Consider the following 17,713-nt stretch of genomic DNA (forward strand, 5'->3'; position numbering starts at 1 on the left):
CTGAGCTTGGTGGTTTTCTTGCAGATGTTTCATGTCTAGCACTCATGTTACCTAGTTTGGCGATGAAATAAGGACCCCACAATAAGGGAAATCTTAACAATTCAATGAGGCAATGATCGTACCGTAAGATGGTATTGTAATGTGGACATTTGACTCCAGTCCCCCTACAAATGCCCATGCCATAGTCCAGTAAATCATACATCAACATAGCAGGCAACCCCTGTGTCAGGTATGGTGTGATGCACAATGAGCCAATCGAGGATAACTTCAAGTAACGTAAAATAGTTTAATGCATTAAAACATACAAGAATTCTCAAAGGTGTTCTTGATGGGCAGAAGACAGCTCTGTCACTTTGCACATCGGAAAGTGGGGTTTTGATTTTATACAGAGAATGTGAAATATTTAGAGAGTATAAAAATAATCTTTTGAAGTTTTAGGGAGAGGGGGTGCCCAAAGTGACTACTGAGTCCTCCTTTAAATATATATATTAGTAATTAATTCTATGATTTGGTTTTCCCCCAAGGATTTCTTCAGTATGGTAGAAAAGACCTTGAAGTGCTTCCCTTAATTTATAGAAAGCAGTTTTTTTTCAAAAAACCAACTAGGGGAGGCATATCTGAGGAACCCCCAAGGCCAGCCTAGGATCCTTCTACTCAGAGTCTCCCAAAGAAGACTAGAGGCAGAGGCAATTCTCAGATGTTGTTGTGACAAATAGAAGTGGTCCTCAGCTTACAACAATTAGTTTAGTGACTGAAGTTACAACAGCACTGAAAAAGGTGACTTACAACCATTTTTCACATGATTGTTGCCACATCCCCATGGTCATGTGATCAGATTTTGGATGGTTGACCACTGGCATGTATTTATGGCGGTGGCAGCACCCCAGGGTCACATCATCCTCTTTTGGGACCTTCTGACAAGCAAAGTCAATGGAGAAGCCAGATTCCCTTAACAACTGTGTTCATATCTGGCAGCCAAAAGGCACGATGAACATTCTTTAATTTCACAACAGATCGACAGATTTAACCGTAGTTTCAACCGGGGAAATGTGACAGTCCTAGAGCAGGCCAAATCCCAAAACGCCAGGGGATTTCTAGAAGCCTGGCAAAGCCGCCATCAACAGACACATAGACATTAGCAACATCTGTAGACTATGCAAAAGAGGCAATCAACCAGTCCCCAAAACTGGTAATCAGCATTCAGATCAACAGTCAAGGAAGCAACACCCCAGTCAAGGAATTGCCACAGAGCCATTAGTAAACAGCCCAACCAGAGAATCCCTAAGACCACCCAGACAGGCAAGATCCCAGAATACAAACTGACAGCTCCCATCCTAGCACTGATGATGTTAACCTAGTTAGGGTCACAAAACGTCTGCAAGCTCAGAGAGCACCAAGGACCCCCCATTTCAACCCCAATATTCCCCTTCGTTAATATCTTAACGATTGCAGTGATTCACTTTGCAATTGTGGCAAGAAAAGTGGTAAAATGGGGCAAAACTCACTTAACAACTGTCTCGCTTAGCGATGAGATTTTGGGCTCCGTTGTGTTGGTAAGTTGAGGACTACCTGTCAGTGTTTGGTCTTAGGCCTAGAAATGCTTCTTGGGGGGAAAAAAACTATCATTTGAGCCCAGTTCCTAGCACAGCCGTGCAGACTGCATGGTTACAGCAGAGAGGCACCGCACAAAGTATGTGTCCTCCTCCCCAAGAGCCACACCAGCTTCCCAGCCCGGTTTCCAGTGTGTGATTCCCTGATGCAAGGAGGTCCTGGAAGGAATCCCAACAGGCTCTCAGTTACGCATGTTCTCCTGGATCCAGTTCAGGTAGTGAACCACTCTCGTGTAAACGCCCGGCGTGTTTTTCGCCGCACAACCCACGCCCCAGCTGATGATGCCGATTAACTTCATGCGGCCCTCGTGCAGACAAACCAGGGGGCCTCCCGAATCGCCCTGCGGGAGGAGAGAAATCGGAGAAGGGGCGAGTGAGAGGCAATAGGGCCTAGCTTTCTTTTCTGGTGGAAAGACCATTCGGAAAGACCATTCAAGGTTACAATGGTACTTAAGAAGGTGACTCACGTTTTTCACACACACAACTCTTGCGGCATCCCCGGGGACATGTGATCCAAATGTGGATAGCAATAGCAACAGCAGCAGTACCTAGACTTATATACTGCTTCACAGTGCTTTACAGCCCTCTCTAAGCAGTTTGCAGAGTCAGTATATTTGCCCCCAACAATCTGGGTCCTCATTTTACCGACCTCGGAAGGACGGAGGCTGAGTCAGCCTTGAGCCCGATGAGATTCGAACTGCCGAACTGCTGGCAGCTGGCAGTCAGCGGAAGTAGCCTGCAGTACTGTCTTCTAACCACTACGCCTCCATAGTTCTTGGTGGCCACTGGCAGGTATTTGTGACAGTTGTAATGCCCAGGGATCCTGTGATCGCCATTTGCCACCTTCTGACACGTAAAGTCAATGGGGAAGGCAGATTCAAAAAACAGCTATGTTATTAACTAAACGATTGTGATGATTCCCTTAATAACTGTGTCAGGGTGGTAAAATGGGGCAAAATTCACTTAACAACTGTCTTGCTTAACAACAGAAATTTTGGGCTTAGTTGTGATCATAAGCTGGGGACTGCCTGCATTGTGAGTGTCTAAAGCATCACAAACCTCTTCTTGTTCTGAAAGAGTTACTTCCAGAAATGGAAGTAGGCAATCTTGGCTCTTTTATGACTCAGGAATTCTGGGAGTTGAAGTCCACGAGTTATAAAAGAGCCAAGGTTGCTTACCCCTGCCCCAGAACACCTGACTCCACATGTTCCAGGAGAAAAAAAAGAAATTCTGTTCAGTCTTCAGCATCCCTGGTACCTGGTTATCTACGCTCAGAAGATGCTGGGCCTTCAGACCGATCCCACAAGGTGATTCTTAACATTTTGGATGTTACCTGGCAGGCGTCATGGAGGTGTCGGGTATCTCCTGCACACAACATGTTCTCGGTGACCGTCCTTTTGGCAAGTCGTGCAGATGTACACAAGCTGTCTGGATAGAGCCTCACGTGTCCTTCCTTTAAACGTTCTGAGTGGAAAGGAGAAGCTGTTTGGGAAAAAGGAATATTGTGAAGAGAGGGGAAAAGATTCTTCTGGATCATAAATGTTGGGCTTCGTACAATTTGCTCGACCTTCATTCTTGGTTCACAAAATGCAAGCGCCTTCAGATGATATCGAATACTCAAAGATACTATATTATGACGATGTAAACAGCAGGCTGTCTGAGACCAAGTCAAGAAAACAACATTTCCCAGACCATGTTGATCCACAAGTAACTCTTGGAATCTAGTCTAGAGTGCTGTGTGAATGCAGATCCGATTTAACTGAAGCACGGGGCTTCCTTTTGTGGCTTGACTAGGTTGTAAATTGAGGACTACATGTAAAACCGTGTGCAAGCTTTCCAGCAGCCAGGAAGCAAAAGACAACTATCCTACCCTGTTCAAAACAATACTCTTTAATTTTTTTTCCTCCGCTCTCCTAGCTTAAACTCAGCATCGGACTAAGAGAATAAATTGAAGTGATTAGATGGAAGGGATTAAAGGACATCCGGGAACATCCAGAGAGAGAAAACAGCCTCTGGGTTCTGCCATCAGACAAATTATTCTTCCATGCCAAAAAAAAAAAAAAGAAGATAAGAAATCCATAAATATAAAAAGGTAGATGCTGTGGAATTGGGCAAAACGTAGGCGTACGGCCATGTTCTCCGAGCAGCACCCCCCATACCATTGTCCACAATGCCTTCCACTTTAAGAGAGGGGGCAAGCGTCTGCCTGGAAGGCCGAAGCAAAAATGGCGAGGTATATTAAAGACGCTGTGGGAAAATTCAGTTCTTTTGCATACAAAAAAGCTATTGCAGAATCCAATCTGGGTCGGTCACTGGGATCAGAGGTTTTGCTGGAGCCTCTCTTCAGGGAACTTCTCTCTAGTCGAGTGTGCTTTGTGTGCTGTTCTGCGTGTGGTATTTATATGGGGCCTGCTGTATGTGGCTTTTTAGATGTTGAGTAGGGTGTTGATGGCTGGCTATTAAGTCGTTGGCTGTGGGTTGCTTGTGCTGCCAAGCCTTTGCCTCCTAAGTATTTGATAAGCTGGTGATAACTCAACATTCCTGTTGACTTGAGGAGGGGCCTGTTTCTCAGGCTTCCCTGGCTGTTTTTGTGCCTGCTCGTCAAACAATCTTAGTAGCTGCGACATTGAAGTATGTCCTTGTTCACTGCAGCGTGAGGCTATCAAGGAGTTTGGGTCTCCTCGTCCGACCGCTCACTTGTGTTCTTGCAATCGGGTCGTTAGCTTCCTCCCTGGCTGTCCTACATAGTTACAGGAGCGATCAGAAGCTCGGAAGGCGAAGTCTCTGATCCCCAGTGACTGACCCAGATTGGATCCTGCAACATTATCCTGGGACACGTAGATGCACCTTCGTTCAAAAAAAGCGATTGCTCGGTGTTTGGAGCTTTGCATCTGGCCATCTCCAAAGCCCTTTCCCTGAGCACTGGGGCCAGGTGTGCTGCCACAATCACAGCACAGGGATTTGAGAAGAAGGAGAATTCTAGGAGGAGAAGGTTATGATTTGAGGATGTGATGTGCTCTAACAGAAAGCAGATACTTTGGGATGTAAACACGGTCTAGCCATATCAGCTGATTAGCAACTGGATAGGCATGTAAGTCACAGACATGACTGCTGCATCCAATTCAGCAGAAGGAAGCTGTTTGTTTAGGGAGGGTAGAATATAACAGATGTCTTTTTTCCACCATGAATTGACCTAGCTCATTTTCAGCAAAGAGGAGAGCTCTCTAGAGATTCCATCCCCCACGAGGCTGGTCTCAGACATTTCTCAACAAGACTCTCTTTTCCCCAAAGCCCAGTATTGCTGGAAACAGACCGGACTTTTTTAAAATTGTGGTTTTTTATTTCCCCCCTCCCCCTAAAACAGGGGTGTCTAATCTTGGCAACTTTAAGACTGATGGACTTCAATGCCCAGAATTCCCCAGCCAACATGAGAACACCCAGGCCCTCTTTCCAGCAAAGGTCAATTCTGCCCTAGAAATCCAGTAATACAATGTCCGGCGCTCTGTCTGTCCAGAAGCTTCTGCAGCCAGATTGTCCTCCGGCCCTCAGTGCCGGTGAAAGAGATCTTCACATACCCATTTCGTGCTTGCCGTAGCCGGACACCTCACACTCCGTCCAGTCGGGCAGCTGGAGTCCAGCTTCGGGGAGACAAACGGGACGGACGCTGTCAGTTTCTGTGGCACACTTTTCGGAATGTTCTTTCAACTTCAGCAGGGCTGTCAAAACAGAGAGAAAAAGAGAGAGGGAGAGGGAGAGGGAGGGAGGGAGGGAGAGAGAGAGAGAGAGAGAGAGGCACATGAGAACCAGAATTCAGAATAACAGAAGGGTCTTTAAAGGTCTTCTAGTCCAACCCGTTTGAGCAGGAGATCAGTCAGAAGCGGATCTCCTCCAGGCCGAGAGGGAGGCAGGAAAAAGGCTTACCAATGTCATTATCCAAAGTCCTGGAGTTGTGCTTCTCGTGTGTAATATATCTCTCTACTTGGAAAACCTGTTCTGTGTCTGATGATTTCACGCGGAACGTCCGACCCAGGACGACTTTGATGCGTTGGGGATCGATGCTCCTGTATAGAAAGCCACAGGTGAGGGCCAGCTTCCAGGGGCAAACTTCCTTCCCTCCAAATGCAACGCTCTCCTTTCTCTTCCCAATAGGAATCATGAGCAGAGGGTTGGGCTAGAAGACCTCCAAGGTCCCTTCCAGCCCTATTGTTCTAAGTTCTACGGTGGGAGGGCAGGCAAAGGCGGGGGTGGGTGGGTAGCTTAGGACAGCAGTCGTGAACAGGAGCTCAAAGATTTTAGTTCAGGAGAAGACAAACCCCTTGGAGAAGGGCCTGTGCTCAGCGTTGGCCATCCTCAAGGAGCTTCCATGGAAAAGCTGAGCCTACCCAACATGTGAGAAAGGGGAAGGGTTTGTTCTAAAACGAGGTAAGTTATGTGGGATATCTGGGGAATAAGAAACAATCCCACAGTGAATCTGGATTCCAAAATACGATAGTCTAGCAGTGTTTCTCAACCTTGACAATTTTAAGGCATGTGGACTTCAACTCCCAGAATTCCACAGCCAGCAATGCTTCCACATGCCTTAAAATTGTCAAGGTTGAGAAACACTGGTCTAAGGACTTTCACTTAAAAATCATCCTGTTCTTTCCATTTGCTAATAGTGCCAGAAATAGCATACATTTTGGCTGCAAAACCCCCCACAGCAAAAGGAGAAAGCTCTCAATGTGTTGACCTCCATTGACTGCTCGGGTTTTTACAGCTGTTGAGTGAAAACAGTTTCCATAAGGTGTAAACCCAGCCCCCTGTGGTTACAACAAACCATGGCTTATATAAACCACGGCTTGGTGTGATAAGTCGGCTTAGATAATATCTCTGCAGAATAGTTGGGTGGGAACAAGCGTCAATGTCTCTGCAGATGATCCAGGAGGACTTTTTTTTTTTATGTTCTGAGGAAGTTACATCCTGCAGTCAAATGTACCTACAACAGCCCAACACATCCTCCTCTGTTCTGTGTACTTTCCAGGGCTTTTATTTATTTATTTACTTATTTATTTATTAAACGAATTGTCCGCCTCTCTTACCACAGGGTAACACAGGTTTGAAAGATGCTGGCAATATTTTGACAAAGCAAATGCAAAAACTGGAGGGATTCCAGAGTTGGAGGATGATGGAGGTGCTTGCAAACTCTTGGGCAGCTTTAAATCACAGTCAGAAGGAAAGGGGGGGGGGGAGAAATGCAACTTGAAGTTTCTTTGGAACCCCTGATCGTTCCACAGCTTCCTGGGACATAACCTCCCCCTTGTGAAGATTTTGCAAGAAGAAGAAGCTTTAATTTTCTTGCATGCAAGAGAAGATCCCAGATCAGTTCCTTGGAGCCACCGGGAAATAGCAAGAATCCCTGCCAAACAGCTGTGAAGACTGAGCAAGTCAAAGGATCTTGGTTAGAGGTTTTGGTCCTCTGTGCCTAAAGCAGCAATTCTCCTCTGCTCTCAAGGAATTTGCTTCCTAGCCAAAGTCTAGAGCGTGAGTCACAGGCTGATTTCTTACCCTTTTGGAAAGCAGTGAGCAGCTGAGAGGACCCAGCAGGAATTGATGAGGATCCCACCACACTGATAACCTTCTGCACCTCGGTTGGTCACAAAAATGCCCGCCTGCCACGGGTGGGACTCAATATATGAATATGCACCTCCTTTGATCTGGATCTCAGCCACTTTGTGCTTCCTCAGTCCACAAGTGGCTGCATATGGGAAGGAAGGAGCCAAGGAATATGATTTAGAGGTGACAAAGCAGTGAAAATCAACATCTGTTTGCCATCACTCTAGAAGCCTGGCATTTGGACAAATGAGCCATCAGTAGACACGGAAACAACATCTACATACTGTGCAAAAGAGACAGTCGACAAGTCAAAAAGGGAACAAGAAGACCAAAACACCTCTACACCAGCGTGCTCCACAGAGGCTGGATGTAGTCAGTATAAGATGGGCAGACTGTAGGCTGCAAAATGTTGCTTAGCCCCTATTTCCCATTTTGCTCATGCCAGCAGGGAATGTTAGGAATTGTGGTTCAGCCACATCTTGAGATCCATTAGTTCTCCATTCCCAGCATAAGGTTTTGGCCATAATCCCCGTGAAGAAGAATCTCAGATAAATCAGAGAAAGGACCCACTTACAGCAGATTGGCACATCACAATGTTCCCATTTGGTCACACCATTCTTGAATGTATGACACCATGGCTGAGTGTCATTGTCAGGGTTCCTGTAACACACAAGAAGTGGGAAGGTTGGGAAGACTGTAGTCCCCGGTTGTTTAAGTGCAGTTGTTAAATTAGTAACACGATTAGTATTTAGTTTAAGTATTCAAAGAGTATTTAGTTTTAATGGTATAATGAAGGTTTATATGTTTATTTTTGTGTTCTAGGATAAAGAAAGAGGGAGAGATCAGATTTTATATTGTAGGTATAGATATTCAAAGAAAGTAATGTTTAAATTTGTGTTTTGGAGGGAGTTTATACAGAATGATGGATAATAATATAAGTATGATACTAGAAAATGTTTAGAGTATATTATAATGTGTTTAATGATTGCAATTATTATTTTTTAGAGAAGATAACCTATTTAATTTAATGTATTTAGATTTGTTTAGGATTTATATGCGTTTTAAGTTTTTCTTTTCTTTTTCTGAAAAATTTTAATTAAGCCTGTACTCAGCTCTGGGAAGGTTGGGGGAGGGTATGGGAGGGTGGGGGGGTTTGGGGAGGGGATTTGTTTTGTAAAATTTAAAAAACTTTCAATAAAAAAAAATAAGATAAAAAAAAATAAAAAAGGAAAAAAAATAATAAAAACAAAAACAAAAAAAATAAAAATTAGTAACACGATTCTTAAGTGAATCTGACTTCCCCATTGACTTTGCTTGTCAGAAGGTTGCAAAAGGTAATCGCAGGACTCCAAGATACTGCAACTGTCGTAAGTACATGCCAGTTGCCAAGCATTCAAATAAGTCAAAGAAATATCTCCAAGTTTCCAACTCAGGACAAGGCAGAACCACCCCCATCTGGCCCAAACCTCACCCACTGTGGCCCTCCTGCTGCCAAAGAATATTCCACAGGGATTCCATCATTCAAAGCCCACTTAGTTGAGTTGGGTAGCGATAGAAATTGAATAAATACATTTCTGGTTCACCTGCAGTAGTTGTGGCTGCTGAGGCCTAGTTGATGGGCATCGGGATGAAAGGCGTTGTAAACTTTCTTGTCAAGGATGTGGGAGTCCCATCTCAGGCAGGTCACCCCAGACGCTGTTTGGTGATGGCCGCCCCGATAGTCAGTGCCTCTTCCCAAAACACAGGAATGTTTTTCTTTGGCAAACGATAGGAAAAGGGATAGGTTTGATAGGGAAAGTCCCATTGTCTCCTCCATTAGCTTGGAGACCCCCCTTCTATTGATGTTGGGGAGTATTGCCCCAGGCTGAATATAGGGAAAGATCCGGTCAGATGCAGGCTACCAGATACACGTAGAGTTCAAGCAAACAACTTTAATGTATTCTGCCGATAATACAGGAATCTCCCCAGACTGGTAGCCTTCGCTTGGGAATAGATAATGTTCCACGGAGCTTAGGGGATGTCAGCTTTGAATCTTTTATGATCCCAGGCTAGTTCCCGTCTTGAGCCTTCCTCCCTGCCTGGCTGGGCACTTCCCAACAGGTCCCCCGCTGAAGTAGGGGCCAATACTTGAATGATGAGAGGGATCCTAACTGTTCATACAAAGCAGCAAAATACATTTTTAAAAATATAATCCTGGAGAGATTATTATAGCGATGGGTGTCTGGGCAACCATAAAGCCCTGAAAAGTTCAATTTGCCCACTGCTAGAGCAAAAGCATCTGGAGGCAATGCACATCTTTTCAACAGGGATCTTTAGTAAGCAACTACAAATTGCCCAGAAAGTTATCAAGTTGGCCTGATATTACAGTAAGATGCTAATTTTTTAAAAAAGGTAAAGGTTTCCCCTGTCCAGTCATGTCCAACTCTAGGGTACAATGCTCATCTCCATTTTCTAGCCAAGCCTTGTCCGAAGATGCTTCTAGGGTCATGTGGCCAGTATGACTATACACTGAGGTGCAGGGAAAGCTGTGACCTTCCCACCAAAATGGTACCTATTTATCTACTCGCATTTACATGCTTTCAAACTACTAGGTGGCAGGAGCTGAAGCTAGTGACGGGAGCTCACCCCATCATGCAGTGCTTGGGTCTCAAACTGCCAAACATCCGGTTGACCAGCCAGGCCACTGCACATCCAAAATGCTAATGGCACCAAACAAATACAGAGCACTACATGTGTATGGGTATGTCTATGTATGCAGACATACATACATACATATATACAAATACAGATATATGTAAATATGTGTATAAATAAATTACAACAGGGGTTTTTTTTGGAGTTGGGAAATAGCCTAAAAGAGGCATATAAGTCCTAAAAACAGGTCCATCTGAAAATTCCTCAGTTCCCCAACCTGCCCAGCCTATATATGTATCATGAGCCATATTATACCCCTCCACTCATGACTTTACCAATCATTTAGTAAGCCATGAATAAATAAAACACGGAGTAACAAATCTCACTTTTAGCCAGCTTAGGAACTGCGTCCTCTCGACTTTTTCGGTAAACAACAATAAAAGGGTTTGAACTTACGGTTGGCACAGGATGTAATGCTGCAATATTCCCAGACGTACATATTTTTTTTAAGGACATGGCACCAGGGTTTTGAGCTTTTATCTGGATTTCTAAAGAAGACAATGATAGAATATTCAGGATTGTGAGTTTATTGGAGGGAAGGAGGGAGGAAAGATCCTGGAATTAATAATGCATAAGAAAGTAATTCATAAGGAATATGCCAAAGAAAACATAATATCCTGGTGTTGTATCATTTCCACTAGCTTCCAAGGCTTCTCTTTTCTTAATTAAAACACCTTTACTAATTTCTAAACCTGTTCATAAATCAGAGATTTATCTTAGCATTTTTCTGTCCAATGTATTTAATTCCAAGAATACATTTTTGTCACACTTAATACTTTTTAATAAGACTAGTTCGTCAGAAAAGATGCTACCAAACTCCTGATTTTTAGCTCTTGTAGACCAGCGTTTCTCAACCAAGGCAACTTTAAACTGTATGCACTTCAACTCCCAGAATCCCCTAGCCAGCCATGGAACTTGAGGAGCTGCAGAGTGGCCTGAAGTCCTCACAGCTTAATGTTCCCCAAAGACTGAGAAATACAGCTATAAAACATCTAGTTCCCCTCCAAAGTATGCATGATACGAGGAAGGAGAAGTCAGACAAAGCAAGTTACTGGATTCGACTTCTTACCGGCAATAATTGTGATCACCAAGCCCCAACAGCAAGGCGTCTGGACGATCTGCGTGGAATCTCTTAAAGCGCAAGGCTTTGGTCTTCCAGTTCACACATTCTGCACCACTCTCCGTGGTGCTCCAGGTCCCCCTGTATGTGTCCCCTATATCCTGGTAACACACAGCTCTGGTATCTGAAGAGGGGGAGAAGGAACATTCCCCTGAGTCTCTTTCAAACTGCCTCTGAAGAACTCTCCACGCACCTTCTGGAGCTAGGGCAGGAAACTAGACTGAAGAGCAGGGGTCTCCAAATTGGGCAACTTTTAAGACCTTCAACTCCCAAAATTCCTGAGTCAGCATAGCTGCAGAGCAGTATTTCTCAATCTTGGCAACTTTAAGATGAGTGGGTGTCAACTCTCCAGCGTGCTTGAGGGGAACTCTGGGAGTTGCTGTCCACCCATTTTAAAGTGGCCAAGGTTGAGAAGCACAGCTGTAGAGCATGCATGAAACAGATCCCACTCTGCAATTGTCCTTGCTTTTTTTAAAGCATGTGTCCCTTGAAGGGAAGCAATAGATTCGCAGTTGGAGTCTGAGGTAGGCCTTCTTCTTCTTCTTCTTCTTCTTCTTCTTCTTCTTCTTCTTCTTCTTCTCCTTCTCCTTCTCCTTCTCCTTCTCCTTCTCCTTCTTCTTCTTCCTCCTCCTCCTCCTCCTCCTCCTCCTCCTCCTCTTCTTCTTCCTCTTCTTCTTCTTCTTCTTCTTCTTCTTCTTCTCTTGAAGGCTAGCACCAACAACTGGTAGAACGTTGTGGCCGTGGACAGACCACACATTAGATTTCTACAAGCTCTTCATGCTTGGTCACTTTTAACTGTTGAAATTGGATCTGATCTGGAGCAGGCGGCTGCTATTAGGTGTATTTACACTGAGTGCTGCACATATAGAAATGGAGTCTGCAAAGCTAGAGGGAGGGACACAGCACAGTGAGTCTTCCTAGATGACTCACTGTAGGAGATGACCAGGCTGAGCCCGAGGGAGGGGTCATGCCCATCATCCATCCCAAGTCCCTTCATGACCACAAGAGATCTAAGTCCAGCCCACCTTGAATTCCACTGACCCTTATCCATGGCTAAATTGCTTTGACCATTAATGCTTCAGATCCTTGTGGAAAGCGTTAGCATGCAATAAACTTTTATATTCATTTGAACTGCCTGAATCTCCTGATTTCCTGCACTGCCCGAGGCACCCCTCAGTTCATCCTCCCGTCACATACTCACCAATTTCACAGAACTTCCCCGAGAAGCCTGGGGGGCAGAAGCAAATGAAAAGGTTGGGGGAGTACAAGGCTTGCTGGCAGCGGCCCCCATGGAGGCAAAGTGGCTTTATGCATCCTGTGGGACAGAAAATAACAGCCCCTTAATTTCCCCCTTCCATGACCTGGCTGTCTTCCCTTCCTTGGGGAAGGAAGAGAACCAGGATGCAAAGGCAGAACAACTGGTTTTTTTATGCAGAGAAGCTTTCCAGTCCAGTTTCCAGTCATTCCCGCTACAAAGGATTGCAACGAACAGCTGTTGGAAATGGTTTTCTCCCAGCCCAACTTCCTTCCTGGAACTCACCTTTGACAGGTACTGCATGGCAGAAGATGCCACTGTTCTCACACCGACAATATTCCGTTCTCCCTTTGACTCGGCGGAGCCAACTCTCCTTCTGATTGTAGGTCTGTTTGGTGAATAGGTCTCTGCATCTGCCTGTAATCAAGAGACAGGAAGTCCTTCCCAGTTCTGCCTTTCCCCTCACCACTGTGTGTGCAGCCCAGAACAATCTACAACCTTTATCAACTCTCCTCCTCCAAGCCTCATTTTTCCCCCAAAAGTTTTCTCCTTCCAAAGATTTGGCAAGCCCCTCAAACCTCGATGGAGAAGCATTCTCTGCAGTGCCAGTTCACAACCTGTTTATTTGCTTGGGCAGCAGAAGTTGTTTTTATAAAGCTGGTTGACCTGAGTGAACAATCGTGTGCTTTTCCTGCATTTATCCCGCCGCGATTGATGTGGTTTTATTATTGGGATGGTTTATTGTTTTTATGGTATTTCCTACACCAGCCTGGCATTCTATGAGGAAAGGCAGATACATGCTTATTTTAACACAAAGGAAAGAGCGAAGGGTCGTGCCATATCTGAAAGCAACACACTTGTCAGATTAGTCTGTAGGCGCAAAGCCTGGCTAACCCCTAGCCCTCTTTTTCAAAATGTGTGAATCTCCTGGCTCTCTTGAGGAGCCCTAAGAATCTTCCCCAAAATCTTGTAGAGGCACAGAAGCTGCAGAGAGAGGACTGGATTTCTACTCCTGTTTTGGAGGATCCATGCAGGCAGCTCCTTGTTGTTCATGGAATCTGTAGATATTTGCAAATGCACTGAACTCCCATCCCCCCCCCCCACTTCCTCAGCATTTACTCTTTGGTTACTCCATCCCTTGGGCGCTCAGCCATCTTCTTCCTATTTAGAACACAGAATAATAAATAGAGTTGGAAGGGACCATGGAGGTCTTCTCATCCGACTCCCTTCTCAAGGCAGGAGCCTTAAACCATCCCAATCAAATGCAAAAGTACAGCATAGGTGGCACCATGCTCAATAATAGTAACTGTGAGAGGGACCTCGGAGTCCTAGTAGACAATCACTTAAATATGAGCCAGCAGTGTGCTGCAGCTGCCAAAAAGGCCAACACAGTGCTAGGCTGCATTAACAGAGGGATAGAATCAAGATCACGTGAAGTATTAATACCACTCTTCAATGCCTTTGTAAGGCCACACTTGGAATACTGCATCCAGTTTTGGTCACCACGATGTAAAAAAAGATGTTGAGACTCTAGAAAGAGTACAGAGAAGAGCAACAAAGATGATTAGGGGACTGAGGCTAAAACATATAAGGAACGGTTGCTAGAATTGGGTATGTCTAGTTTAACGAAGAGAAGGACAAGGGGGGACATGATAGCAGTATTCCAATATCTCAGGGGCTGCCATAAAGAAGAGGAATTAAGCTATTTTCCAAAGCACCTGAAGGCAGGACAAGAAGCAACGGGTGGAAACTAATCAAGTAGAGAAGCAACCTAGAACTAAGGAGAAACTTCCTGACAGTGAGAACAATTAATCAGTGGAACAGCTTGCCTCCAGAAGCAGTAAATGCTCCAACACTGGAAGTTTTTAAGAAGAGACTGGACAGCCATTTGTCCGAAATGGTGTAGGGTTTCCTGCCTGAGCAGGGGGTTGGACTAGATGACCTCCAAGGTCCCTTCCAACTTTACTATTATTATTATTAAAACCTCCCAATTTCAGGAGGCCAGCTGTTCCACTCGTTAATTGTTCTCACTGTCAGGAAATTTCTCTTTAGTTCCAGGTTGGGTCTCTTTAAAGAGTTTGTCTGAGAGACAGAAGGTTGACGTGGAAAACATCCATAGTCTCCTCCAATGGGCGCCTTACCTCTTCTTAGTTGACCTTCTCGGCCACTGTGGATAACACGTACAAACAGCTCCTAGAAAGAGAGAAGGAACAACCCAAATAATCAAGAATAGAAAGTTGATTAGACCCCAAGGTTTAGGAAAGTGGGAACCCTGGACCATCTTCTAGTCCAACCTCCTGCTCAAGCAGGAGATCCTAAATCAGGGGTAGGCAACCTTGGCTCTTTTATGACTCATGGACTTCAACTCCCAAGTTGACTCAAGTCCATGAGTCATAAAAGAGCCGAGGTTGCCTACCCCCTGCCCTATACCATTTCAAACAAAAGATTGTCCTATCTCTTCTTGAAAACCTCCAGTGACGAGCGCCCACGACTTTTGAAGGCAAGCTGTTCCACTGATTAATTCTTCTCATTAATCTTTTCTCATAGTACTACTCATTATCATAGTTCTCATTACTCTTAGGACAACCTGCTTGAGTCTTTGGAAGAACAGTGTTTCATAAACCAGGGTGTCTGTAGACTGTGTAGGTGCATCACAATGTGCGACATGCAAAACCCCAGTCAAGCCATGCTTTTTTGTGCAGATGCACAAGAGGGACAGAGTGTGTACGAGGTCACCATGGGCACCACCTTCGGATAATGACCCTACCTTTACCATTCTTTTCCTTGGATGCTGCAGCTTAGAGATACAACTAGTGAATGAAAAAGAAATGAAGGCAGTTTTTTTTATTCTGACAGTAGAAATGCTAAGAGTGAAAAGCGGCAGGAATATTTCATTAGGGGACTGGAGGCTAAAACATACAAGGAACAGTTGCTGGAATTGGGTATGTCTAGTTTAATGAAGAGAAGGACGAGGGGGGACATGATAGCAATGTTCCAATATCTCAGGGGCTGCCATAAAGAAGAGGGAGTCAAGCTATTCTCCAGAGCACCTGAAGGCAGGACAAGAAGCAACAGATGGAAACTCACCAAGGAGAGAAGCAACCTGGAACTAAGGAGAAACTTCCTGACAGTTAGAACAATTAACCAGTGGAACAACCTGCCTCCAGAAGCTGCGAATGATCCAACATTGGAAGTTTTTAAGAAGAGACCGGACAGCCGTCTGTCTGAAATGGTATAGGGTTTCCTGCCTGAGCAGGGGGTTGGACTCGATGACCTCCAAGGTCCCTTCCAACTTTATTATTATTATTATCATCATCATCATCATCATCATCATCATCATCATCATCAAGCTGAGATGATAGTGGCCTCCCAGTACTTGAGGGGCTGTCACAAAGAAGAGAACATCAACCTCTTCTCCAAAGCCCCTGAAGGGAGAACAAGAAGCAACGGATGGAAACTTATCAAGGAGAGAAACAACCTAGAATTAGGGAGAAATTTCCCACCAGTGAGAACAATTAACCAGTGGAACAGCTTGCCTCTGGAAGTTGTGAGTGCTCCATCAGTGCAGGCGTTTAAGAAGAGACTGGACAACCATCTGTCTGAAAAGTTATAAGTTTTCCTGCTTGAGCAGAGGGTTGGACTAGAAGACCTCCAAGGTCCCTTCCAACTCTGTTTTTCGATTCTGCTATTCTGTTAAGAGCCTTCCTTTTTAGAAAGCTCTTTGTGACTGGGCTTTGATCCAGCTCAGAGATTTGCTGAACTGGATAATTCTCTCATCATTCTTCCTTTTGTATCTTTCAAAGGTCTAAGCCTGCCTGCAGAAAAGATCTTACTTCTCAGCTCTGTGAACTTGGCAGTGAGCCTTTTTGTTCCAAGAACCGAGTAAATATCCTTTTGATCAGTGACACCACTCCAGCCAAGCTTAGAAAACAAACCCCATCTGTTTTGTGACGAGTCCATAAAGCCACACTCAGCTGCCCAGCAAAGCCGGAGAAAAACACACCGATGGGCGCGCTGCTGGCCTCTTACCTGGCACTGAAGCACGGTGATGGCCCCTGCCAGGAGGAAGAAGAGAAGAGTCTGTCTCAGGCCCATTTTATTCCCTTTCAGCAAGCAAGGAAACCCCTGAAAGACAACCGAGGAGAGACGTTAGCATAAGGAGGCGACCGAAGGGTGCAGACTCAATGCAAGGCAGGGCTGGGGAGGGCAAGCAAAGCACACATAAGCCAGAGGCATAATGGGAACAGATGGCTGGGGGAGGATTTCTCCTGAGTCAGCTAAAGATTGAGCAGCAGCAGCTGCACAACAGCACCATGGACACCAGTTTAAGGCAGCTAGGCTGATCTGCTCACGCAGCGTATCTCCATCCCATAATATTGCCCCAGATCTGCTGTTTCCTTTCTGGTCCCTGCCTCCTCCAAGTGTTGAAAGTAGCTTCTTTGGTCTGAAAACGGGGTTGTGGTTTTGGCTTTCTGTTGGTCTGGGTCACTGGGCCTTCACTTCTGTGACTCATTCATCCCAGCCATAACAGACTTCCAAGGTCTTTAAGTCAGCTCCCCAAACTAAACCTTTTCTGGTCCTGAAGGAGCACGGGGCCGAATTTGGACTGTCCCACCGTCTTCATGTCCCTGCAGTAGTTGCCCAGGGCAAACTTTATCTTTCCTCGTGCTCAGTTTCCCCGATTTGTAAATCATCTTCTGTAGAAGTCCTCTTACAGTTTTGCACGGTACGTACCAAGGTATAATCCAGTGTTTCCCAAACTTGACAATTTTAAGGCATGAAGACTTCAACTCCCAGAATTCCACAGCCAGCAACGCTGGCTGTGGCATTCTGGGAGTTGAAGTCCTCATGCCTTAAAATTGTCAAGTTTGGGAAACACTGGTATAATCAAGCCACACGCCGAAGAAATGTTGCTGGGACCAACTGGGAAGCAGAGGGATGGCAGATAAATGAGTCACTTCGCCAGAACAGAGAAAGAGATAAAAATAAGAATGGGTTTCGAGCAAAAGTAAACTAAGTGTAAATTAACCATTTCAGAGCTTCCCAAAAAAGTCAAATAGCAGGAGAGGGAAAAACAGTCCCAGGATTTTGAATTCTCCATTGTTCAACATCAAAGGTGCAAAGTGCTCTGGATGAAGCTGCAGTTGGTCTGAAGGACTACCAACGGCTGTTCTCCCAAAAGGAGAGTGGATGAAGCCAGGACAAACGTTAATGTGGAATTAACCACCTATAAGATAGGTTCTACTGAGTGGTGTGGTGGCATAGTGGTGAAGACTCTTGCTTCCCACTCGGAAGGTTGAGAGTTCGATCCTAGGTAGCAACAGATGTTCTTGTCTCCTAGGGTGCAGACCAGATTTGGCAGCTCCACTTAGGATTGTGTGAAAGAGTCTGGCTGTGTTCAACTTTTCTGATGACAAAGTAGCATGCCTGTCCCGTGTGGAT

General features: G+C 45.1%; 1 protein-coding gene across 2 annotated transcripts in view; it reads right to left on the reverse strand.

The window, feature by feature from the left end:
• Positions 1-266: 266 nt before the first annotated feature.
• Positions 267-17,713, reverse strand: part of PLAT (plasminogen activator, tissue type) — a 45,020-nt gene continuing 27,573 nt past the window's right edge. For both annotated transcript variants that reach the window (XM_039366862.1, XM_039366863.1), the window contains 13 exons: positions 16,301-16,396; positions 14,413-14,464; positions 12,557-12,688; positions 12,218-12,331; positions 10,966-11,140; positions 10,293-10,384; positions 8,786-8,957; positions 7,777-7,862; positions 7,155-7,344; positions 5,532-5,671; positions 5,186-5,326; positions 2,944-3,092; positions 267-1,951 (listed from right to left, as the gene is read on the reverse strand). In XM_039366862.1, coding sequence (XP_039222796.1) covers positions 1,793-1,951; positions 2,944-3,092; positions 5,186-5,326; positions 5,532-5,671; positions 7,155-7,344; positions 7,777-7,862; positions 8,786-8,957; positions 10,293-10,384; positions 10,966-11,140; positions 12,218-12,331; positions 12,557-12,688; positions 14,413-14,464; positions 16,301-16,366 — 1,668 coding nt within the window. In that variant the 5' untranslated portion in view covers positions 16,367-16,396 and the 3' untranslated portion in view covers positions 267-1,792. The remainder of the gene's footprint in view (positions 1,952-2,943; positions 3,093-5,185; positions 5,327-5,531; positions 5,672-7,154; positions 7,345-7,776; positions 7,863-8,785; positions 8,958-10,292; positions 10,385-10,965; positions 11,141-12,217; positions 12,332-12,556; positions 12,689-14,412; positions 14,465-16,300; positions 16,397-17,713) is intronic.

This window comes from Crotalus tigris, unplaced genomic scaffold (genome assembly GCF_016545835.1).
Source record: "Crotalus tigris isolate CLP2741 ecotype Arizona unplaced genomic scaffold, ASM1654583v1 scf7180000020455.750797, whole genome shotgun sequence".
Taxonomy (NCBI): domain Eukaryota; kingdom Metazoa; phylum Chordata; class Lepidosauria; order Squamata; family Viperidae; genus Crotalus; species Crotalus tigris.